The sequence below is a fragment of the Oncorhynchus mykiss genome, chromosome 11, assembly GCF_013265735.2.
Source record: "Oncorhynchus mykiss isolate Arlee chromosome 11, USDA_OmykA_1.1, whole genome shotgun sequence".
In the NCBI taxonomy this organism is placed as follows: Eukaryota; Metazoa; Chordata; class Actinopteri; order Salmoniformes; family Salmonidae; genus Oncorhynchus; species Oncorhynchus mykiss.
In genome coordinates, this window is record NC_048575.1 from 68,791,373 (window position 1) to 68,817,065 (window position 25,693).

Sequence of the window (25,693 nt, forward strand, 5' to 3'; positions counted from 1 at the left end):
GAGAACGTGTGTAGGGGTGTGTGTATGTGTGTTGTCTGCGAGCCCTAGTGGCTGCTCATCACCTCAAGCCCTGCAGGCCTCTGTCTACCTGGGTGGTCTGGCACATACACAGGACTAGTGTGTGTGTTCAGTGGTCTGGCAGCCACACAGGATCCAGATTGTGTTCTGGGCAGGGACCCAGCCTAACCCCACCCTCGTCTCTCTACTCCTCTCACTCTGTCTCTCTATACTCACGCTCCCTTTCTCATTTTCTTTCCTCTAGGTCCACCTCTTACACTCTAACACATGAACAAATATTATAGTATACTATGATATACACTACGTTCAAAAGTTTGGGGTCACTTTTGAAATGTCCTGGTTTTTGAAAGAAAAGCAAAAAAAAAAAGTCCATTAAAATAACATAAAATTGATCAGAAATACAGTGTAGACATTGTTGATGTTGTAAACGACTATTGTAGCTGGAAATGGCTGATTTGAATGGAATATCTACGTAGGCGTACACATCAAATCAAATCAAATTGTATTGGTCACATACACACGGTTAGCAGATGTTAATAAGAGTGTAGCGAAATGCTTGTGCTTCTAGTTCCAACAGTGCAGTAATATCTAATCTAACAATTCCCAACAACTACCTAATACACACAAATGTAACAAATAATCTAACATTTCCCCAACAACTACTTAATACACACAAATCTAAAGGGGTGAATGAGAATATGTTCATGTAAGTATATGGATGAGCGATGGCCGAGTGCATAGGCAAGGTGCTGTAGATGGTGTAAAATACAGTATATACATGTGATATGAGTAATGTAAGGTATGTAAACATTATTAAAGTGGCATTATTTAAAATGGCATTGTTTAAAGTGACTAGTGATCCATTTATTAAAGTGTCCAGTGATTGGGTCTCAATGTGGGCAGCAGCCTCTCTGAGTTAGTGATTGCTGTTTAGCAGTCTGAGTCTGAGCCTTGAGATAGAAGCTGTTTCTCAATCTCTCAGTTCTCAATCTCTCAGTTCTCAATCTCAGAGGCCCATTATCAGCAACCATCACTCCTGTGTTCCAATGGCACGTTGTGTTAGCTATTCCAAGTTTATAATTTAAAAGAAAACCCTTTTGTAATTGTGTTAGCACAGCTGAAAAGGCCGTCATCCCGGAGTCGCCTCTTCACTGTTGACGTTGAGACTGGTGTTTTGCGGGTACAATTTAATGAAGCTGCCAGTTGAGGACTTGTGAGGCATCTGTTTCTCAAACTAGACACTCTAATGTACTTGTTTTCTTGCTCAGTTGTGCACCGGGGCCTCCCACTCCTCTTTCTATTCTGGTTAGAGCCAGTTTGCGCTGTTCTGTGAAGGGAGTAGTACACAGCGTTGCACGATATGTTCAGTGGATATATATTTACAGTACAACACGTTAATTGTGCACGTGATTGTCATTGCAGAGTAGAGTAATATGGATAAATAAATGACATTATTTACAAAGTTATCATAGTACACATACATTTATTTGTAGGCCTACCATAGTACCCACCACAATATACTATTGTAAACTATAGTAGGTATTATAGTACAATATGGTAAAATGTCTTATGGGACAGTCTAAAAATCTACAGTAAGTGCTATTACAGTTTTTCCTCAATTGCGTAATAGCTTTTTTGTAACAATGTTGTTGACTTTCAGAGAGTCCAAAAGTCACAGAACTCTGTGGCATTTTGCAAAACACTAAATACATTTTCAAAATGTATTTTCCTTTTCAAAACCAAAATAAATTCATCAAAACTATATTACACTGTAAAAATTGCAACTACATTCATCAAAAGAACACGACTGCCTGCAAAAAACATGTCCAAGCAGACAATACAGAAAGTTAGTCTGTGTTTAAAAAAATCCCAGTAGATCAATTCATTTTCTTTGCAGTCACTAAATCAAGATGATCAAAACTGGAAATGCAACTATCCAAAGGTGCAGCATTGTGGGCAATTACTCTCCACGTATGTATATTTCACCTAAACGTCATACATATCAAAAATTATTCCTGATAAAAAAATGAAATAAACATTAAGCACATTGTGTGCTGTGTTCATTCATTGGTATCATTCTCATAGTTTTATAAATTTTCCATTGACGCACAGAAAGACATTCCACACTAGATATAAGGAAAGGTGCAGTGGTGTAAAGTAAATAAGTAAAAGTACTACTTAAGGAGTTTTTTGTAGTATCTGTACTTTACTTTATTATTTATATTTTTCACAACTTTTACTTTTATTCCACTACATTTCTAAAGAAAATAATGTTGTTTTTACCTCATACATTTTCCCTGACATCCAAAAGTACTTGTTACATTTTGAATGCTCAGGCAGGACATCAGTACGGTCCAGTTCACGCACTTATCAGTATAACACATTTTCTATTCAGGCATCTTTACTTTTACTCAAGTATGACAATTGACAGGGCCTCCTGGGTGGCGCAGTGGCTAAGGGTGCTGTACTGCAGCGCCAGCTGTGCCACCAGAGAAAGTATTTGATCATTGCTGTTTTGCTATAGATATGTTTCAACACAGGTAAAAAAATGCTTGTACGTGATTGAGAAAAACTGTAATGACTGAAAGGTACTACAGTGTGTAGTGTATTCTACAGTATGATCGCGGCATACTGTAGTGTCCAGTTTAGCATTGTACAGTACACTACAACATTCTATAGTAAGCACTACAGGATCGAGGGATACTGCAGTGTGGAGTATAGTATTCTACGGATATACTTCAGTTCGCTACTGTCACGTTGGCATGAAGGATCGGGAGACAGACGCAGGAAAAAAATTATGTTTTTTATTAGGCCCAAATTACGGCGTGCCGTGTACAGGCACGGGGACGAAGACCAAACAAACACGTAACAAAAAACACGGTCGAAACCCAAAACAAAAGAGTGAGGAGTCCCTAGTATAAATACACACACGCACAATGATTAACACACGGGACGAGACCCGTAATCATCTGCCCAAAACACACAACACAAGTACTCACACACACCCACGGACATTGTAACAATAATCGACAGACAATGGAAACAAAAGGGCACACTTTGGTTTCAAGTACTAATCAGTGGGAATAGGGGACAGGTGTGCGTGATGAAAGTTCCGGAGGGATCCGTGACAACTACAGAATACTATGAAACCAAGTACTATAGTATTCTATAGTAGGCTGTAGTATTTTTTTTATGTTGGTTAACTCACTTTATCTCTTACTTCAGTGTTATGATATGAAATATGTACACTTTGTGTGTGTATGTGGGTGTGCATGCCGGTATGTGTGTGCGTGCGTGTGTGTTTAGAGGGGCCGGTGCGATAAGGGTAGGGTTAGGAGCAATATGAACTACCCCCTTCCTCCTTCACATAGGTCATGGCAACCTGATGAGTTAATTTAACACCTTGTTCCCTGTATGTGTTCTCCCTGACCAGGCTGCGGTGGTGGTCGTGTTTAACTTTGCTATGGTGCTGCTCATCTTCCCTGCCATCCTCAGTATGGACCTGTATCGCAGAGAGGACCGGCGTTTTGACATTTTCTGCTGCTTCTACAGGTTACACACACAAACACACACACACTATGAGCTAGATTCAATCCGTAATGCTGAAGGGCTCCGCTACAGCATGACAGAAGTATAAAGGCAGTTTTCCTGCGTTAGCGGAGATTCATGGTAAACACTGCATATGTCTGCTCAATCGGAAATTACCTTTACATTTCAATCGTGCTATAGCGCTGAACTTCACCCTGTGGCTGAAAAGGGTGTGTTGTGTGTTGTATTCTTCCATGTGATTACAGCTGAGTGTCTCTCTCTACCTCAAATCCCCCTCACTGAGTTTTCTTAATGTCGGGTTTTCTGTCTGGCTGTCTGTTTATCCTTCTCTCTCTTTATTAAACATCACCTGCCGGTCTGTCAGCCTGTCTGCCTGACTGACTTCCTGCCTGTCTACGTGTCTGTCTGCCTGACTGACTTCCTGCCTGTCTACGTGTCTGTCTGCCTGTCTGCCTGACTGACTTCCTGCCTGTCTACGTGTCTGTCTGCCTGACTGACTTCCTGCCTGTCTACGTGTCTGTCTGCCTGTCTGCCTGACTGACTTCCTGCCTGTCTATGTGTCTGTCAGCCTGTCTGCCTGACTGACTTCCTGCCTGGCTACGTGTCTGTCAGCCTGTCTGCCTGACTGACTTCCTGCCTGTCTACGTGTCTGTCAGCCTGTCTGCTTGACTGACTTCCTGCCTGTCTACATGTCTGTCTGCCTGTCTGCCTGCTTGTGCATGTTCAGCTGCTAAACACTCACAGAGGCGCATGTTAAATACACTCACAGAGGCACATGTTAAATACACTCACAGAGGCACATGTTAAATACACTCACAGAGGCACATGTTAAATACACTCACAGAGGCACATGTTAAATACACTCACAGAGGCACATGTTAAATACACTCACAGAGGCACATGTTAAATACACTCACAGAGGCACATGTTAAATACACTCACAGAGGCACATGTTAAATACACTCACAGAGGCAGATGTTAAATACATTCACAGAGGCACATGTTAAATACTCTCACAGAGGCACATGTTAAATACACTCACAGAGGCACATGTTAAATACACTCACAGAGGCACATGTTAAATACACTCACAGAGGCAAACATCTCCAGCCCCAGTGCTAACTGTCTTGTCTGTCTGTTTTTCTCATGCCAAAGTGCTAACTGTCAGTTTGTCTGTCTGACTGTCTGTTTGTCTCCAGCCCCAGTGCTAATTGTCTGTCTGTCTTTCTGTTTGTTTCCTGCCACAGTGCTAACTGTCTGTTTGTCTGTCTGGCTGTCTGTCTGTCTTTCTGTTTGTCTCCAGCCCCAGTGCTAACTGTCTGTCTGACTGCCTGTTTGTCTCCAGCCCCAGTGCTAACTGTCTGTCTGTCTTTCTGTTTGTTTCCAGCCCCAGTGCTAACTGTCTGTCTGACTGTCTGTTTGTCTCCAGCCCCAGTGCTAACTGTCTGTCTTCCTGTTTGTCTCCAGCCCCAGTGCTAACTGTCTGTCTGACTGTCTGTTTGTCTCCAGCCCCAGTGCTAACTGTCTGTCTGTCTTTCTGTTTGTCTCCAGCCCCAGTGCTAACTGTCTGTCTGTCTTTCTGTTTTTTTCCAGCCCCAGTGCTAACTGTCTTTCTGTTTGTTTCTAGCCCCAGTGCTAACTGTCTGTCTGTCTGTCTTTCTGTTTGTCTCCAGCCCCAGTGCTAACTGTCTGTCTGTCTTTCTGTTTGTCTCCAGCCCCAGTGCTAACTGTCTGTCTGTCTTTCTGTTTGTCTCCAGCCCCAGTGCTAACTCTCTGTCTGTCTTTCTGTCTGTCTGACGGTCTGTTTGTCTCCAGCCCCAGTGCTAACTGTCTGTCTGACTGTCTGTTTGTCTCCAGCCCCAGTGCTAACTGTCTGTCTGTCTTTCTGTTTGTCTCCAGCCCCAGTGCTAACTGTCTGTCTGTCTTTCTGTTTGTCTCCAGCCCCAGTGCTAACTGTCTGTCTGTCTTTCTGTTTGTCTCCAGCCCCAGTGCTAACTCTCTGTCTGTCTTTCTGTCTGTCTGACGGTCTGTTTGTCTCCAGCCCCAGTGCTAACTGTCTGTTTGTCTCCAGCCCCAGTGCTAACTGTCTGTCTGACTGTCTGTTTGTCTCCAGCCCCAGTGCTAACTGTCTGTCTGTCTTTCTGTTTGTTTCCAGCCCCAGTGCTAACTGTCTGTCTGACTGTCTGTTTGTCTCCAGCCCCAGTGCTAACTGTCTGTCTGTCTTTCTGTTTGTCTCCAGCCCCAGTGCTAACTGTCTGTCTGACGGTCTGTTTGTCTCCAGCCCCAGTGCTAACTGTCTGTCTGACTGTCTGTTTGTCTCCAGCCCCAGTGCTAACTGTCTTTCTGTCTTTCTGTTTGTCTCCAGCCCCAGTGCTAACTGTCTGTCTGTCTTTCTGTTTGTCTCCAGCCCCAGTGCTAACTTTCTGTCTGACTGTCTGTTTGTCTCCAGCCCCAGTGCTAACTGTCTGTCTGTCTGTCTGTCTCCAGCCCCAGTGCTAACTGTCTGTCTTTCTGTTTGTCTCCAGCCCCAGTGCTAACTGTCTGTCTGTCTTTCTGTTTGTTTCCTGCCCCAGTGCTAACTGTCTGTTTGTCTGTCTGGCTGTCTGACTGTCTGTTTGTCTCCTGCCCCAGTGCTAACTGTCTGTCTGTCTTTCTGTTTTTCTCCAGCCCCAGTGCTAACTGTCTGTCTTTCTGTTTTTCTCCAGCCCCAGTGCTAACTGTCTGTCTTTCTGTTTGTTTCCAGCCCCAGTGCTCACTGTCTGTCTGTCTTTCTGTTTGTCTCCAGCCCCAGTGCTAACTGTCTGTCTGTCTTTCTGTTTGTCTCCAGCCCCAGTGCTAACTGTCTGTCTGTCTTCCTGTTTGTCTCCAGCCCCAGTGCTAACTGTCTGTCTGACTGTCTGTTTGTTTCCAGCCCCAGTGATAACTGTCTGTCTGTCTTTCTGTTTGTTTCCAGCCCCAGTGCTAACTGTCTGTCTGTCTTTCTGTTTGTCTCCAGCCCCAGTGCTAACTGTCTGTCTGTCTTCCTGTTTGTCTCCAGCCCCAGTGCTAACTGTCTGTCTGTCTGTCTGTCTTTCTGTTTGTTTCCAGCCCCAGTGCTAACTGTCTTTCTGTTTGTTTCCAGCCCCAGTGCCAACTGTCTGTCTGTCTTTCTGTTTGTCTCCAGCCCCAGTGCTAACTGTCTGTCTGTCTTTCTGTTTGTTTCCAGCCCCAGTGCTAACTGTCTGTCTGTCTTCCTGTTTGTCTCCAGCCCCAGTGCTAACTGTCTGTCTGTTTGTTTCCAGCCCCAGTGCTAACTGTCTGTCTGTCTTCCTGTTTGTCTCCAGCCCCAGTGCTAACTGTCTGTCTGTCTTCCTGTTTGTCTCCAGCCCCAGTGCTAACTGTCTGTCTGTTTGTCTCCAGCCCCAGTGCTAACTGTCTGTCTGTCTTCCTGTTTGTTTCCAGCCCCAGTGCTAACTGTCTGTCTGTCTTCCTGTTTGTCTCCAGCCCCAGTGCTAACTGTCTGTCTGTCTTTCTGTTTGTTTCCAGCCCCAGTGCTAACTGTCTTTCTGTTTCTTTCCAGTCCCAGTGCTAACTGTCTGTCTGTCTGACTCTCTGTCTGTCTTTCTGTCTGTCTGTCTTTCTGTTTGTTTCCAGCCCCAGTGCTAACTGTCAGTCTGTCTGTCTTTCTGTTTGTCTCCAGCCCCAGTGCTAATTGTCTGTCTGTCTGTCTGTCTGTCTGTCTGTCTGTCTGTCTGTCTGTCTGTCTGTCTGTCTTCAGCCCCAATGCTATCTGTCTTTCTGTCTGTCTGTCTGTTTGACTCCAGCCCCAGTGCTAATGGTCTGTCTCTCTGTCTGTGTCCCTAACAGGGTGATCCAGATCGAGCCCCAGGTCCACGTGGACGGAGCGGACAGCAGTCGCTACAGCCCCCCTCACCCCTCCTACCACACCACCCCTCCCACATACAGCAGCTCACCCCCGTCCTACAGCAGCCATGGTTTCTCCCAGCAGACTCAGATCACCATGCAGTCTACTGTCCAGTTGAGGACAGAGTACGACCCCAGGACTCAGGCCTTTTACACTACGGCCGAACCCAGATCGCAGATCTCCGTACAACCCTTCACACCCATGCCTGTCGCCACCGGCCCCGCCAACAACCCCAACACCAGTCACGGAAACAACAACAACCACCACAGCAACCATCTCAGCCGGAGTGGGAGTAGCAGTGGTCACGTCAACAACCACGGTAGCCGTGGTTCAGGCTCGGTCCCTTCTCCTCCCCAGTCATCCTCTGGCATCCCCACTGTCTCCCCCCAAGCGGGGGAGGTGGTGTGTGTGTCGGGGGAGAGTGCTAGCTCCACCAGGGATCTGCTGTCCCAGTTTGGAGGGGCCTCTCTGGGGCTACGCTGTCTGGAACCCCATTGCTCCCGGTGGACCTTGGCCTCCTTTGCCGAGAAGCACTACGCCCCCTTCCTACTGCAGCCCACCACCAAGGTCAGTCTGTATGTCTCTCTGTGTGTGTACGTGTTCCTCACTAGCAGTGGCTACCTTTCCCAGCCTGCTGAATCAGAGCTAGTTAACCACGGAGCTAGCTCTGTTCCAGTACGTTCTATGAATCATATCTCTTAGGCATAGGGTGCCATTTTAGAAGCAGTCACACCACGTAGCTACCACTATCAGGACCTGTTTTACTATCCCAGTTAGTGACCCATCTCAACACCCTAGCAAGACTAATGTAGTATCTGACTACCCGGCTTTTAGTCTGTGGTCAGTATCGGACTAAAAACACTTCTCTCTTATCTCCTGGGTGGGCCGTTAACCTGACCTGACTGACTCAGCCTGTAGTCAAACACTACATTAGACTTGCTAGGGTGTTGAGATGGGTCACTAACTGGGATAGTAAAACAGGTCCTGATAGTGGTAGCTACGTGGTGTGACTGCTTCTAAAATGGCACCCTATTCCCTATATAGTGCACAACTTTTGCACTTAACACTCATCTCCAGTTCACATTGGATGTTTCTGTGGTTGCTGGACATCAGTCTGTAAAGGACCACCCGTGTTTGGTGTAGTGCACTTATCTCCCTCAATAACCCCCCCCCCCCCCCCCCCTTCACTCCCTCCTCCCTTCCATCCCTCACTCCAGGTGGTGGTCATCCTGTTGTTCCTGGCCCTGCTGGTGGTCAGTCTGTACGGGACCACACGGGTGCGGGACGGGCTGGAGCTGACCGACATCGTTCCCAGGGAGACCAGCGAGTACGACTTCATCGGGGCCCAGTTCAAGTTCTTCTCTTTCTACAACATGTACGTGGTGACCCAGCGGGCGGAGTACTCCCAGGCCCAGCCACTGCTCTACCAGCTGCACCACAGCTTTAACACAGTCCCCTATGTACTGAGAGAGGACGACGGACAGCTACCACGCATGTGGCTCCACTACTTCAGGGACTGGTTGCAAGGTGAGCCAGGAGGGGCGATAGATATGCAGTACATAGACATATACAGGCTTTCACACACACACACTTTGTCCTCATTAGCTGCAGTTGTTTCCCAGCAACATGAACTAAGCCTAGAGGCTCTGTGAGGACAAGTACACGACACTGGTGAGGGTTGAAGTGCTTGTACATGTACGTGTGTATATTCATCTGTGTCTGCGTGTGCATTTGTGTGTGCGTGTGTGTGGCTGGGTGGGAGCTGCAGAGTGGGTGAGTTACAGAGAGCTGTGTTTAATATTGCTCGGTGAGAGATGGCTGGACCAATTGGACCCAGACAGCGAGCAGGGGGAGACTTTACACCTTTCTGTCCCAGAAAGGCCAGGTGGAGCAGACAGGGGAAGAGGGGGAGGCCAGGAGGAGAGAAAGAATGAAGTGGAGATAGAGAGCATGAAGGAGAGAAATTAAGAGGTAGAGAGAGATATTCCCAGCTAGTTCTACTTGAAAGAAAAAACATGTCAGAGTTAAATACTGTGTTTGTCCTGCTCTTATACAAAGCACTAAGTAGCACGGTGGGGAGAAATGTGTGTAATTACACAATCATTATCCCTCTGTGTGTGTGTAGGGCTGAAACAGAGGCACATTGACTAATAAACTGTGGATTACTAGTCTCACAACTCAGACATTTGAAAGAGATTGAACACTTTCAACACTTTGTGCTGAGATTCCAGATCAAGCAGACACAAGCATGCAAACAAACCACAGCCATACACAGAGAGAAAGACTGAGCGAGAGACCTGCTACTGGTGTTGTTGCTTACTGCAGAATTAGACATTCATCCACGTTCTCCAAACGTCAAATTTCAAAGTGTCTTTGTTTCTCCTGATGATCTGTATCGTTCCATTTCTCCAAACGTCAAATGAGGGTTAAATGTAGGTACTCATTCTGAATGGTTAAGGTAAGGGTAAAGGTTTGGGATAGGGTTAAATGTAGGTACTCATTCTGAATGGTTAAGGTAAGGGTAAAGGTTTTGGATAGGGTTAAATGTAGATACTCATTCTGAATGGTTAAGGTAAGGGTAAAGGTTTTGGATAGGGTTAAATGTAGGTACTCATTCTGAATGGTTAAGGTAAGGGTAAAGGTTTTGGATAGGGTTAAATGTAGGTACTCATTCTGAATGGTTAAGGTAAGGGTAAAGGTTTGGGATAGGGTTAAATGTAGGTACTCATTCTGAATGGTTAAGGTAAGGGTAAAGTTTTGGGATAGGGTTAAATGTTGGTACTCATTCTGAATGGTTAAGGTAAGGGTAAAGTTTTGGGATAGGGTTAAATGTTGGTACTCATTCTGAATGGTTAAGGTAAGGGTAAAGGTTTGGGATAGGGTTAAATGTAGGTACTCATTCTGAATGGTTAAGGTAAGGGTAAAGTTTTGGGATAGGGTTAAATGTTGGTACTCATTCTGAATGGTTAAGGTAAGGGTAAAGTTTTGGGATAGGGTTAAATGTTGGTACTCATTCTGAATGGTTAAGGTAAGGGTAAAGTTTTGGGATAGGGTTAAATGTTGGTACTCATTCTGAATGGTTAAGGTAAGGGTAAAGGTTTGGGATAGGGTTAAATGTAGGTACTCATTCTGAATGGTTAAGGTAAGGGTAAAGGTTTCGGAGGAAAAACAATACTGCTTAGATGTTTTGGAGTCTGATAACTCTGAGGAGGACATTGGGAAAAAATATATTGGGTATTGGGTAGACTGTTATCCCATTTCATCAATCCCCAATCCTTAGGTAAAGCTGTACAGTGCAACATGAATGTCAATACAGATAATTGGCTGACTGGGGAGGCGATTACACACTGTCACAGTCCCGCAATAAGAGCTACACCGCTAATATTCGTGTAAAACTATTCACAGTTTTGTTCTGTGGGTGTCACCGAGTAGATTGATTGCTACATTTCATTGCTTCACATTCCAACCTTTTTAACATTACCTAGTCTAAATATTGCATGATTCCACCAATTGTAACCTTCTGCATCTCTTTCAGAGAGGTAATTTTATTTTGAAGGCAAACCTCAAATTCCACTACTGTGCATAATCCTTATTGTGGCTAGCTTTACAACACATAACCCGGTCAGGCCGAGTCTCACTAGTCGGATGAAGCTAGCTGGCTGCTTATAATGTTAGCTTTGGGCAACAGGGTTAAGTAGCTGGCTAGCTATTTATTTTCATGAACTGAAGTTCAATTTCAATAGGCGAACAACAAGTGACAACCTGGCTAATACTTACTCACAAGGACTCTTAAATCCTTGCTAAGAATAGTGGAAATGACTGCAGTTTCTACTGGTCATTGTTTTCAGGCTGGTTGTATTTGTGCTAGCTAGGTACCAAGCTAAAGCTAGCTTGCTACCCCAGACGTTGCGGGCAAACAAACAATGCTTTTACCAACGTGGCATTGTAAGCACATCATTTGTGGTCAGTATTTGCTTGTTTGCAGACATTTTTGCAAATCTTTTGACAGTGCTACTGTATCATTTTTGACATGCAAAGACCCAAACGGTGTTCCATAGTATGTATGTCGTGAAGCTAATAGCAGTGAAACTATTATTGTGTAAATCCGGTAGGGCAGCATCTGAAAAGTAGCGCACTTGGTAGTGTGTACCGGTGCTCGACCAGTCGGTGAAAGCCAACATCTCCCACGACAGAGAACGGTTGATTGTCAATGGCAATGAATTTCATTATCTTGGCTTTAATGGATTTCGCCTTTGAGTTGTCTCGCTGAAATGTTTTTACTCTTTGCTCGACTTCTTGACTGCTCGATACACACAGCAGACATTGTGTGGGCTAGGTTAGGAATGCTGTGTTACAAGTGTAGAGCAACATTTTACGTGGCATCATTACGTCATATACCTACAGTGGCTTACGAAAGTATTCACTTCCTTGGCATTTTTATTATTTTGTTGGCTTACAACCTGGATTTTAAATACAGTGCCTTGCGAAAGTATTCGGCCCCCTTGAACTTTGCGACCTTTTGCGACATTTCAGGCTTCAAACATAAAGATATAAAACTGTATTTTTTTGTGAAGAATCAACAACAAGTGGGACACAATCATGAAGTGGAACGACATTTATTGGATATTTCAAACTTTTTTAACAAATCAAAAACTGAAAAATTGGGCGTGCTAAATTATTCAGCCCCCTTAAGTTAATACTTTGTAGCACCACCTTTTGCTGTGATTACAGCTGTAAGTCGCTTGGGGTATGTCTCTATCCGTTTTGCACATCGAGAGACTGAAATTTTTTCCCATTCCTCCTTGCAAAACAGCTCGAGCTCACTGAGGTTGGATGGAGAGCATTTGTGAACAGCAGTTTTCAGTTCTTTCCACAGATTCTCGATTGGATTCAGGTCTGGACTTTGACTTGGCCATTCTAACACCTGGATATGTTTATTTTTGAACCATTCCATTGTAGATTTTGCTTTATGTTTTGGATCATTGTCTTGTTGGAAGACAAATCTCCGTCCCAGTCTCAGGTCTTTTGCAGACTCCATCAGGTTTTCTTCCAGAATGGTCCTGTATTTGGCTCCATCCATCTTCCCATCAATTTTAACCATCTTCCCTGTCCCTGCTGAAGAAAATCAGGCCCAAACCATGATGCTGCCACCACCATGTTTGACAGTGGGGATGGTGTGTTCAGAGTGATGAGCTGTGTTGCTTTTACGCCAAACATAACGTTTTGCATTGTTGCCAAAAAGTTCAATTTTGGTTTCATCTGACCAGAGCACCTTCTTCCACATGTTTGGTGTGTCTCCCAGGTGGCTTGTGGCAAACTTTAAACTACACTTTTTATGGATATCTTTAAGAAATGGCTTTCTTCTTGCCACTCTTCCATAAAGGCCAGATTTGTGCAATATACGACTGACTGATTGTTGTCCTATGGACAGAGTCTCCCACCTCAGCTGTAGATCTCTGCAGTTCATCCAGAGTGATCATGGGCCTCTTGGCTGCATCTCTGATCAGTCTTCTCCTTGTATGAGCTGAAAGTTTAGAGGGACGGCCAGGTCTTGGTAGATTTGCAGTGGTCTGATACTCCTTCCATTTCAATATTATCGCTTGCACAGTGCTCCTTGGGATGTTTAAAGCTTGGGAAATCTTTTTGTATCCAAATCCGGCTTTAAACTTCTTCACAACAGTATCTCGGACCTGCCTGGTGTGTTCCTTGTTCTTCATGATGCTCTCTGCGCTTTTAACGGACCTCTGAGACTATCACAGTGCAGGTGCATTTATACGGAGACTTGATTACACACAGGTGGATTGTATTTATCATCATTAGTCATTTAGGTCAACGTTGGATCATTCAGAGATCCTCACTGAACTTCTGGAGAGAGTTTGCTGCACTGAAAGTAAAGGGGCTGAATAATTTTGCACGCCCAATTTTTCAGTTTCTGATTTGTTAAAAAAGTTTGAAATATCCAATAAATGTCGTTCCACTTCATGATTGTGTCCCACTTGTTGTTGATTCTTCACAAAAAATACAGTTTTATATCTTTATGTTTGAAGCCTGAAATGTGGCAAAAGGTCGCAAAGTTCAAGGGGGCCGAATACTTTCGCAAGGCACTGTATTTTCGGGGGGTTTGTATCATTTGAATTAAAAACATGCCTACCACTTTGAAGATGCAAAATATTTTTTATTGTGAAACAAATGGGGCGGCGGGGCAGCAGGTAGCCTAGTGGTTAGAGTTTCGGGCCAGTAAGCGAAAGGTTGCTAGATCTAATCCCCGAGCTGACAAGGTAAAAATCTGTCATTCTGCCCCTGAACAAGTCAGTTAACCCACTGTTCCTAGGCGGTCATTGTAAATAAGAATTTGTTCTTAACTGACATGCCTAGTTATATAAAGGTAAAATAATAAAATAAAAATAAGAAATAATACAAAAAAACTGAAAATGTGAGCGTGCGTAACTATTCACCCCCCCAAAGTCAATACTTTGTCGAGCCCCCTTTTGCAGCAATTACAGCTGCAAGTCTCTTGGGGTATGTCTCTATAAGCTTGGCACATCTAGCCACTGGGATTTCTGCCTGTTATTCAAGGCAAAACTGCTACAGCTCCTTCAAGTTGGATGGGTTCCGCTGGTGTACAGCAATCTTTAAGTCGTACCAGATTCTCAATTGGATTTAGGTCTGGGCTTTGACTAGGCCATTCCAAGACATTTAAATGTTTCCCCTTAAATCACTCGAGTGTTGCTTTAGCAGTATGCTTAGGGTCATTGTCCTGCTGGAAGGTGAACCTCCGTCCCAGTCTCAAATCTCTGGAAGACAGGTTTCCCTTAAGCATTTCCCTGTATTTAGCTCCATTCATCATTCCTTCAAATCTGACCAGTTTCCCAGTCCCTGCCGATGAAAAACATCCCCACAGCAGGATGCTTTACTGTGGGGATTGGGTTCTGGGGGTGATGAGAGGTGTTGGGTTTGCGCCAGAGATAGCGTTTTCCTCAATGGCCAAAAAGCTCAATTTTAGTCTCATCTAACCAGAGTACCCTCTTCCATATGTTCAGGGAGTCTCCCACATGCCTTTTGGCGAACACCAAATGTGCTTGCTTATTGTTTTCATTAAGCAATGGCTTTTTTTCTGGCCCCTCTTCCGTAAAGCCCAGCTCTGTGGAGTGTACGGCTTAGTGGTCCTATGGACGGATACTCCAATCTCCGCTGTGGAGCTTTGCAGCTCCTTCAGGGTTATCTTTGGTCTCTTTGTTGCCTCTCTAATTAATGCCCTCCTTGCCTGGTCTGTGAGATTTGGTGTGTAGCCGTCTCTTGGCAGGTTTGTTGTGGTGCCATATTCTTTCCATTTTTTATAATGGATTTAATGGTGCTCCGTGGGATGAATACTTTTGCAAGGCACTGTACATTATATAGGTATGCATCGGTTTTTAATAACATTGCTGCTAAACTAGACATTCCGATATGTTCACCGATATATCATGCATCCCTAGTTAAAACTGTAACTTAAAGTGGGTACAGTCTCAGTGTTCACAGTAAATGCACGCAGACATTTACCTAGTGCCAAAAAATACATTGAATGTAACATGTTGATAGTTCTGTTGGTCTAGAATGTGTAGAATGTGGTCCTGTTTTTGATGTGGTCATGATGGTGTGTTCAGTTCTGTTTTGTAGACTAGAGTGGGGTTGTGTTTAATATGTTGTGATGTATAGTTATGATATGGTAATGTTAAGGTTGTTTTGTGATGTTTGGTTATGTTATGGTTATCTTATTGTTGCTTTGTGTGTTATGATGAATAGTTTTTCAACATGGTCTCAGAGCATTTCATATTATCCTGTAAGTATGTTACAAATTACAAATCATATGATGTGTTATGAATTACAATTTGCACAATATGTTACAAATTTGCCAAACGAATGATATGTTCTGAATCCCAATTTGTTTTGCTATCGTTAGCTAGTTGGCTAACGCTAGCATTCGCTAGCTCTATGGGTTAGGAGTTAAGGTTAGGTGAAGGGTTAGCTAAAAGCTTTAGGGTTAGGGGTCCAGATTAGTCTTAGGGGAAGGGTTAGCTAACATGTTACAGTATGTAGTTGCAAAGTAGCTAAAAAGTAGTAAGTCGTTGCAATGTTTGTAATTAGCTAAAATGCTAAAGTTGTCCATGATGAGATTCGAACATGCAACCTTTGGGTTGCTGGACGTTCGTGTTATACGTCTGACCAACCACCTTCCTTTCGTTTTTGCTATAGTATGTTTTGCCATAGCCCAGTCAAATAACCTAGTTGCCTCATGGGTGGAATGTTATTAATATTTTTTTAATTTCATAATGAATAAACATTGTTTAAAAACACCTGCTGAAAATCCGGTGTTTCTATGTCAAACAGTTTTGTTATATTTCAGTCTTCTGTGATGTATATAGTGTAATATTGGGATGCAAACTCAAAATGGAATACATTTCAACTCTATATCTGACATGATACAGGTGTTTTCTTTTTTTACGCCCATAACGCTGACACTACACATCCAAGTATATCGGACCAAATTATGAAAGACAAGAATTCTGTAAAGTCAGTGTGGAAGAGGTGAAAAGATTATTGTTGTCTATCAACAATGACAAGCCACCAAGGTCTGACAATCTAGATGAAAAATGATTGAGGATAAAAGCAGATGATATTGCCACATCTTCAATGTAAGCCTACTAGAGAGCATGTGCCCACAGGCCTGGAGGGAAGCTAAAGTCATTCCGCTACCCAAGAATAGTAAAGCCCCCATTACTGGCTCAAATAGCCAACCAATCAGCATGTTACCAACCCTTACTAAACTTCTGGAAAAAATGGTGTTTGACCAGATACAATGCTATTTTCCAGTAAACAAATTGGCAACAGAATTTCAGCATGCTTTATAGGGAAAGACACTCAACAAGCACAGCACTTACACAAATGACTGATGATTGGCTGAGAGAACTTGATGATAAAATGATTGTGGGGTCTGTCTTGTTAGACTTCAGTGCAGCTTTTGAAATTATTGATCATAGTCTGCTGCTGAAAAAACATATGTGTTATGGCTTTACACCCCCTTCTATAATGTGGATAAAGAGTTACTTGTCTAACAGACACAGAGGGTGTTCTTTAATGGAAGCCTATCAAATATAATCCAGCTAGAATCAGGAATTCCCCAGGGTAGTTGTTTAGGCCCCTTGCTTTTTTCAATTTTTACTAACGACATGCCACTGACTTTGAGTAAAGCCAGAGTTTCTATGTATGCGGATGACTCAACAATATACACATCAGCTACTACAACAACTGAAATGACTGCAACACTCAAAAAAGAGATGCAGTTAGTTTCAGAGTGGGTGGCAAGGAATAAGTTAGCCTTGTAAGGTTCTGCTTTTCTTTTCTTAGTCAACCTTGTGTTCTTTTTCTTTGTGTTCTTGAATGTAGCCCTGTTTCTTGGTGTTCTTAATTTTTGTTCATTGATTTCACCTGTGTTAGTTTCTCACCTGGTCTCATCAGCTCCCTATTTAGTTCAATTCTTTCTGTTTGTAGGGTTGTGAGGTATTGTTTGTTTTTTACTGTCTACCTGTGTTTGACCATTGCCTGCCTTCTGTGAAGGCTTAATAAACATATGCTGCGCACTGCGCGTGAATCTACACATTTTTCTCCCTGAGTATTCATTACAAGCCCTAAATATTTCTGAAACTAAAAGCATTGTATTTGGAACAAAACACTCACTAAACCCTAAACCTCAACTAAATCTTGTAATAAATAATGGGGAAACTGAGCAAGTTGAGATGATTAAACTGCTTGGACTAACACTAGATTGTAAACTGTCATGGTCAAAACATATTGACGCAGTAGTAGCTAGATGGGGAGAAGTCTGTCTTTAATAAAGCGATGCTCTGCCTTCTTAACAACACCATCAACAAGGCAGGTCATACAGGCCCTAGTTTTGTCACACTTTGACTACTGTTCAGTAGTGTGGTCAGGTGCCACAAATGACTTCGGAAAATTGAAATTGGCTCAGAACAGGGCAGCACGGCTGGCACTTGGATGTACACGGAGAGTAATATTAATATGAATGCCAATCTCTTCTGGCTGAAAGTAGAGGAGAGATTGACTTCATCACGAGTTGTCTGTTTGAACTACTGGCACACAGCTTGGACACCCATGCATACCCCACAAGAGGTCTCTTCACAGTCCCCAAGTCCAGAACAGACTATGGGAGGCACATAGTACTACATAGAGCCATGACTACATGGAACTCTATTCCACATCAAGTAACTGACGTAAGCAGTAAAATTAGATTTAAAAAACAATTTTAAAAACACCTTTTAGAACAGCGGGACTGTGAAGCAACACACATTTTGTCACCGACACACACACACACACACACACACACACACACACACACACACACACACACACACACACACACACACACACACACACACATACACATACACATACACATACACACACACACACACACACACACACACACACACACACATACACATACACATGGATTTAGTACTGTAGATATGTGGTAGTGGTGGAGTAGGGGCCTGAGGGCACACAGTGTGTTGTGAAATCTGTGAATGTATTGTAATGTTTTAAAATTGTATAAACTGCCTTAATTTTGCTGGGCCCTAGGAAGAGTAGCTGCTGCTTTGGCAGAAGCTGATGGGGATCCATAATAAATACAAATACAACAATGTGTGTGAGGTGTATACTTTTGTGATTTAGCCCACTGCAGTAATGATTAACCTTCTATCTTATGTAACCATATCAAGCATAACGTATATCAAATCATCAAATCAAATTTATTTATATAGCCCTTCGTACATCAGCTGATATCGCAAAGTGCTGTACAGAAACCCAGCCTAAAACCCCAAACAGCAAGCAATGCAGGTGTAGAAGCACGGTGGCTAGGAAAAACTCCCTAGAAAGGCCAAAACCTAGGAAGAAACCTAGAGAGGAACCAGGCTATGTGGGGTGGCCAGTCCTCTTCTGGCTGTGCCGGTTGGAGATTATAACAGAACATGGCCAAGATGTTCAAATGTTCATAAATGACCAGCATGGTCGAATAATAATAGTGCAGAACAGTTGAAACTGGAGCAGCAGCATGGTCAGGTGGACTGGGGACAGCAAGGAGTCATCATGTCAGGTAGTCCTGGGGCATGGTCCTAGGGCTCAGGTCATTTATAATTTATTGTCCCGGATTTACGTGTATTATGTTACGTCTAGTCTATGAGACCAGTCTGGGTTTTGTTATAGTTGTGTTATAGTTGTGGTTCTGTGTCTACAGCTCTGCAGGAAGCATTTGACCAGGACTGGGAAGCAGGTTGGATCACACAGAGCAGCTACAGGAACGGTTCAGACGACGGGGTCCTGGCCTACAAACTACTGGTACAGACCGGACGCAGGGAAAGGCCCATCAGCGTTAACCAGGTGAAAGACATGTATTAATACCAGACTAAACTTCAACCAGGTGAAAGCCATTTATTAATATCAGGCTAAACCCTTGAACTTCAACCAGGTGAAAGCCATTTATTAATATCAGGCTAAACCCTTTTACTTCAACCAGGTGAAAGCCATTTATTAATATTGGGCTAAACCCTTTTACTTCAACCAGGTGAAAGCCATTTATTAATATTGGGCTAAACCCTTTCACTTCAACCAGGTGAAAGCCATTTATTAATATTGGGCTAAACCCTTTCACTTCAACCAGGTGAAAGCCATTTATTAATATTGGGCTAAACCCTTTTACTTCAACCAGGTGAAAGCCATTTATTAATATTGGGCTAAACCCTTTCACTTCAACCAGGTGAAAGCCATTTATTAATATTGGGCTAAACCCTTTTACTTCAACCAGGTGAAAGCCATTTATTAATACCAACTAAACCCTTTCACTGCTTCAGGTGAGACTGGTCTCCAACCCATTTATTAAAACAGAGTGAGTTTGTGATCAACACCCATTTCAACTTGGTGGGAGTACAGTATACTGAAAATCCTTTATCTGAACCAGGTGGGTGCTGGATCGTATGTCATTCACTTTAACCAGGGGATAACTTGATGATTACTCCCAAGCAAGCCTGTCTGCCTGTCAAGAATGCATGTTGATGCTCTGTAAAGTTCTATTATCATGTCCTTCTCATCTCTTGTCCTGGCATGTAGCAGTGGTACAGTAGGATTGTACAAAATTAGATTTGACAAATCTTTGGAGAATGGGATACTGAGTGGGTCTTTGTGCGTAATGTGCGTAGTAACTCTTTTGACTTGACTTGGGGTTAGTAGGCCAGCCTACCAGAGATTGTATGAATTTTCCTTTTGTTTTGTGAGTCAGTCATGATTAGAGTTAATTTCAAGTGACCTCAGTCGCAAGTTAGATAAAACTAAACGGTCTAAAGGAACTATGGAAATGAGTCTCTCTCTCTCTCTCTCTCTCTCTCTCTCTCTCTCTCTCTCTCTCTCTCTCTCTCTCTCTCTCTCTCTCCCTCTCTTTCTCTCTCCCGCTCCCTCTCTCTCTCTCTCTCTCCCTCTCTCTCTCTCTCTCTCTCTCTCACTCTCTCACTCTCCCTCTCTCTCTCACTCTCCCTCTCTCTCCCTCTCTTTTTCTCACTCTCTCTCTCCCTCTCCCTCTTCCTCTCTCTCTCTCTCTCTCTCTCTCACTCTCCCTCTCTCTCCCTCTCTTTTTCTCACTCTCTCTCTCCCTCTCCCTCTTCCTCTCTCTCTCTCTCTCTCTCTCTCTCTCTCTCTCTCTCTCTCTCTCAGAAATGTTAAGCCCTTACCGGGACTGCAAACCATCCTCTGAAAAAGCTATTAAGCCACTTTCTGCTATCTACAGGCTAGAGATGCCCGACTCTAACCATAGTGTGTCTTTGTGTTCCCTTCTGCTTCAGATAAGACTGTGTAACAGCTTTACCGTGTTCCGAGTTCCTAGCTGAGTGTGATAGTAAGCTGCTAGACAGAGGAAGGGGAAATAGATTACAATATAACGCCTCCTGGAGTCTCTCTAATTGTGTAGCCTAGCAGTATTTCCCAAATGGTGATCTGCTATAGATGTTGTTCTGTTAGTTAGAAAGGCTTTTGCCTTTGGTTGGTTGTTGGTGAACAACTGGCCTAGATGTCACAAAACAGTCAGGGCCTGGGAGGCGTGCCGGCCGTCCTCCATGGGCTTCCCATGACAGCTTAACTTCTTGGAACTCTGGGGGCGGTATTTCATTATTAGATAAAAAAAATGTTCCCGTTTTAAGCAATGCTCGACTATGCATATAATTGACAGCTTTGGAAAGAAAACACTCTGACGTTTCCAAAACTGCAAAGATATTGTCTGTGAGTGCCACAGAACTGATGCTACAGGCGAAACCAAGATGAAATTTCAAACAGGAAGTGCCCCAGATTTTGAAGGCGCTGTGTTCCAATGACTCCTTATATGGCTGTGAATGGGCCACGAATGAGCTTAGACTTTCTGTCGTTTCCCCATAGTGTCGACAGCATTGTGACGTATTTGTAGGCATATCATTGGAAGATTGACCATTTTACACTACATCTACCAGGTGGTCGCTTGGTGTCCTCCGTCGCAATTATTGCGTAATCTCCAGCTGCAGTATTTTTCAGTTTGCTTCTGAGGAGAAACCCAACTGCCACGAATGATTTATCATTGAATAGATATGTGAAAAACACCTTGAGGATTGATTCTAAACAACGTTTGCCATGTTTCTGTCGATATTATGGAGTTAATTTGGTAAAAAGTTTGGCGTTGTAGAGACTGCATTTTCAGATTTTTTTCTTAGCCAAACGTGATGAACAAAACGGAACGATTTCTCCTACACAAATAATATTTCGGGAAAAAATGAACATTTGCTATCTAACTGAGTCTCGTCATTGAAAACATCCGACGTTCTTCAAAGGTAAATTATTTTATTTGAATGCTTTTCTTGTTTCTGTGAAAATGTTGCCTGCTGAATGCTAGGCTTAATGCTATGCTAGGCTATCAATACTCTTACACAAATGCTTGTGTAGCTATGGTTGAAAAGCATATTTTGAAAATCTGAGATGACAGTGTTGTTAACAAAAGGCTAAGCTTGTGAGTGAATATATTTCTTTCATTTCATTTGCGATTTTCATGAATAGTTAACGTTGCGTTATGGTAATGTGCTTGAGGCTATGATTACGCTCCCGGATACGGGTTTGCTCGACGCTAGAGGTGAAAGACATACAGTTGTCACGTATCCTTAATGCAAGACAGACCTCTCTCTCTTTCCCCCTCTCTCCTCTTTCTCTCTCCTCTTTCTCTTTCTCTCTCCTGTTTATCCTTTTCTCTCTCTCTCTCTTCTCTCCCCTCTCTCTGTTAATTTTCTCTGTTCTCTGCTGCCACATCCCCCTTCAATGAGTGAAGAGGAGCTGAGACCTACTTGATCTCTTTCAGACAACACTCTGCGCGTGTGTGTGTGTGTGTGTGTGAGAGAGAGAGTACGTGTGTGCATTTTTGTGTCAAGGTGTGCATGCATATACTGTACAGTAGTAACTGTATTTTTTCCCCCCTTTCAAATTAAGAACAGGTATTTTCCAACCCCAGCACACCACAGCTTTCTGGGGAGGGATTCCTTATGACCGAGGGTATTATATGGGAGCTGGCGATGTGTGTGTTTCAGAGACAGAGATAGAGGGTAGGCTTCGAGGGGACTCCTATGGTAGACACACCTATAGCTAATCTCTTGGCAGTAGTGTGGAAACCTACCAAAAAAGGGACTATGCCAGTTCTGGCCTTACTAGATTTACACATCTGATTTTTCTGGATCTATGTCAAGTAATACAATGGGGAAAAATGGTACAGCAACCATTTTGGGAGGGGGTGTGGATGACCACACACCATAAGCGACAACAAATGAATTCCCTTTTAGACAACTTCCTGGACAAAATGTTTCACTGTAATAGTGAAAGTGTAAACTTGGCAGAAGGAAACCTAAACAGTATATTTGATCTTTCAGCTTCCCTATCAAATCTAACATTTTCAAGAAAATTAACAAGAATGACAAATGGTTTGATGAAAAATGCAAAAACCTATGAAAGAAATTGAGAAACCTATCCAACCAAAAACATAGAGACTCAGAAAACCTGAGCCTGCGCCTTCAGTACGGTGAATCACTAAAACAATACAGAAATACACTACAGAAAAAGATAGAACAGCATGTCAGAAACCAGCTCAATGCAACTGAAGAATCCATGGACTCTAACCACTTCTGGGAAAACACTAAACAAACAACAACATGAAGAGTTATCTATCAAAACGGAGATGTATGGGAAAACCCCTTCTCCAATATTTTTTGCCCTATAACAAAGAACAAACAGCAAAAACATATACATGAACAAATACAAATCTTAGAATTTACTATTAAAGACTACCAGAACCCACTGGATTCTACAAATACATTGAATGAACTACAGGACAAAATACAAACCCTTCAACATAAAAAGGCCTGTGGTGTTGATGGTATCCTCAATGAAATGATCAAATATACAGACCACAAATTCCAATTGGATATACTTAAACTCTTTAACATCATCCTTAGCTCTGGCATCTTCCCCAATTTTTGGGACCAAGAACTGATCACCTCAATCCACAAAAGTGGATATAAATTTGACCCCAATAACTATGCGTCAACAGCAACCTTGGGAAAATCCTCTGAATTGTCATTAACAGCAGACTCGTACATTTCCTCAATGAAAACAATGTACAGAGCAAATTTCAAATGGGCTTTTTACCAAATTACCATACGGCAGCCCACGTATTCACCACACCCTAATTGACAAACAAACAAACCAAAACATAGGCAAAGTCTTCTTTGTTGCCCTCAATAAAGCTTTTGACTCAATTTGGCATGAGGGTCTGCTATACAAACTGATGGAAAGTGGTGTTGGAGGAAAAACATGCGACATTATAAAATCCAAGTACACAAACAACAAGTGTGTGGTTAAATTTGGCAAAAAAACCCACATTTCTTTCCACAGGGCCGTGGGGTTAGACAGGGATGCATCTTAAGACCCACCCTCTTCAACATGTATATCAACGAATTGGTGAGGGCACTAGAACAGTCTGCAGCACCCGGCCACACCCTACTGGAATCTGAAGTAAAATGTCTACTGTTTGCTGATAATCTGGTGCTTCTGTTCCCAACCAAGGAGGGCCTACAGCAGCACCAATATCTTCTGCATAGATTCTGTCAGACCTGGGCCCAGACAGTCAAGGACTGGGAAGCGGGTCGGATCACACAGACACAAATAATGGTGTTCCAAGAAAGGCCCAGTTACCAGGACCACAAATACAAATTCCATCTCGACACCGTTGCCCTACTAGCACACAAAAAACTATACATATCTCGGCCTGAACATCAGCGCCACAGGTAACATCCACAAAGCTGTGAACAATCTGAGAGACAAGGCAAGAAGGTCCTTCTATGCCGTCAAAAGGAAGATAACATTTAACATACCAATTAGGATCTGGCTAAAAATACTTAAATCAGTCAAAGAGCCCATTGCCCTTTATGGTTGTGAAAATTAGAAAATCTGCATGCATAATTCTGCAAAAATATCCTCAGTGTACAATGTAAAACACCAACTAATGCATGCAGAACAGAATTAGGCTGATACCCACTAATGATCAAAATCCAGAAAAGAGCTGTTCAATTCTAAAACCACCTAAAAGGAAGCAATTCCCTAACCTTCCATAACAAAGCCATCACCTACAGATAGATGAACCTGGAGAAGAGTCCACTAAGCAAGCTGGTCCTGGGGCTCTGTTCACAAACAGACCCCACAGAGCCCCAAACAAATCATGAAAAAACAAAAATATGATTACTTGACACATTGGAAAGAATTAACCAAAAAACTGAGCTAACTAGGATGCTATTTGGCCCTGAACAGAGAGTACACAGCGGTAGAATACCTGACCACTGTGACTGACCCAAACATAAAGAAAGCTTTGACTCAGTGAACATAGCCTTGCTATTGAGAACGGCTGCCGCAGGCAAGAGAAGACAGGCTATGTGCACACTGCCCACAAAATGAGGTGGAAACTGAGCTGCACTTCCTAACCTCCTGCCAAATGTATGACCATATTAGAGACACATATTTCCCTCAGATTACACAGACCCACAAAGAATTGGAAAACAAACCCAATTTTGATAAACTCCCATATCTATTGGGTGAAATACCACAGTGTGCCACCACAGCAGCAAGATGTGTGACTTGTTGCCACAAGGAAAGGGCAACCAGTGAAGAACAAACACCATTGTAAATACAACCCATATTTATGTTTATTTATTTTCCCTTTTGTAACTATTTGCACATAATATGACATTTGAAATGTCTTTATTCTTTTTTAAACAGTGTTTACTGTTAATTGTTATTGTTTATGTCACTTATTTATTATCTACTTCACTTGCTTTGGCAATGTAAACTTATGTTTCCCATGACAATAAAGCCCTTGGAGAGAGAAAGAGAGAGAGAAACAAAAGGGAAATAAAAGGATTGGGAAAGAGACAGAGAGGAAACAGGTACAGAAAGAGAGTGAGGGAAAACAGGAGAGGGGAAGGGATGAAGCAAGGTAAGGTGAGAGAGAGAGAGAGAGAGAGAGAGAGAGAGGCTGCCTTTGCTACTGCTATCAAGAGCCCCTAAATTGTTTATTTTTTTTAAAGAGCCCTTTTGTTCTCTGTCTGGATCTGACTGTGATATAGGACATTCTGGGTATCCGTGGGGGTCAGGAGAAGCAAGCGCAAGCAACATTTGTACAGATGCTGTGTTCTTTTTATGCTTTACTTGATTTGCAGGGTGGCATTCTCTTCAGTGTTAACAGCAAGGCTAACTGCACACAGACGCACATAGGGACTCCAGACAATTTTTTTATTGTTACGCTATCTCAAGCTACCCCACCACCATACTTACCCACAGGACTCCTCCTCACCCCGGCTCTGTGAACCAGGGATTTATTGTCATGAGAAGGGTGAGTGGCGTGGAGCGGTGTGCAGTAATGGCTGCACCTCTCAGGAGCTCTGTGGGGAGAAGGGGCTACAGTAGCTAGCTGATTCTGTTAGGGAATGGAGTTAACTTAGTTGTAAAAGAAATGTGCTAGCTAGTTTGATGTGATGAAGAAGTGTGCTGTAATAGATGTAAAGTTCAGGAGCTAGCTACTAAGGCTTGAGCTATAGCCATGGGAGGGAGGGTAGCTAGCTGTTGTGG

General features: G+C 43.1%; 1 protein-coding gene across 2 annotated transcripts in view; it reads left to right on the forward strand.

Annotated features, from left to right (window-relative positions):
- Positions 1 to 25,693, forward strand: part of LOC110535101 (protein patched homolog 1) — a 160,113-nt gene that overhangs the window by 104,152 nt on the left and 30,268 nt on the right. For both annotated transcript variants that reach the window (XM_036936202.1, XM_036936201.1), the window contains 4 exons: positions 3,452 to 3,570; positions 7,414 to 8,038; positions 8,689 to 8,998; positions 18,762 to 18,904. In XM_036936202.1, coding sequence (XP_036792097.1) covers positions 3,452 to 3,570; positions 7,414 to 8,038; positions 8,689 to 8,998; positions 18,762 to 18,904 — 1,197 coding nt within the window. The remainder of the gene's footprint in view (positions 1 to 3,451; positions 3,571 to 7,413; positions 8,039 to 8,688; positions 8,999 to 18,761; positions 18,905 to 25,693) is intronic.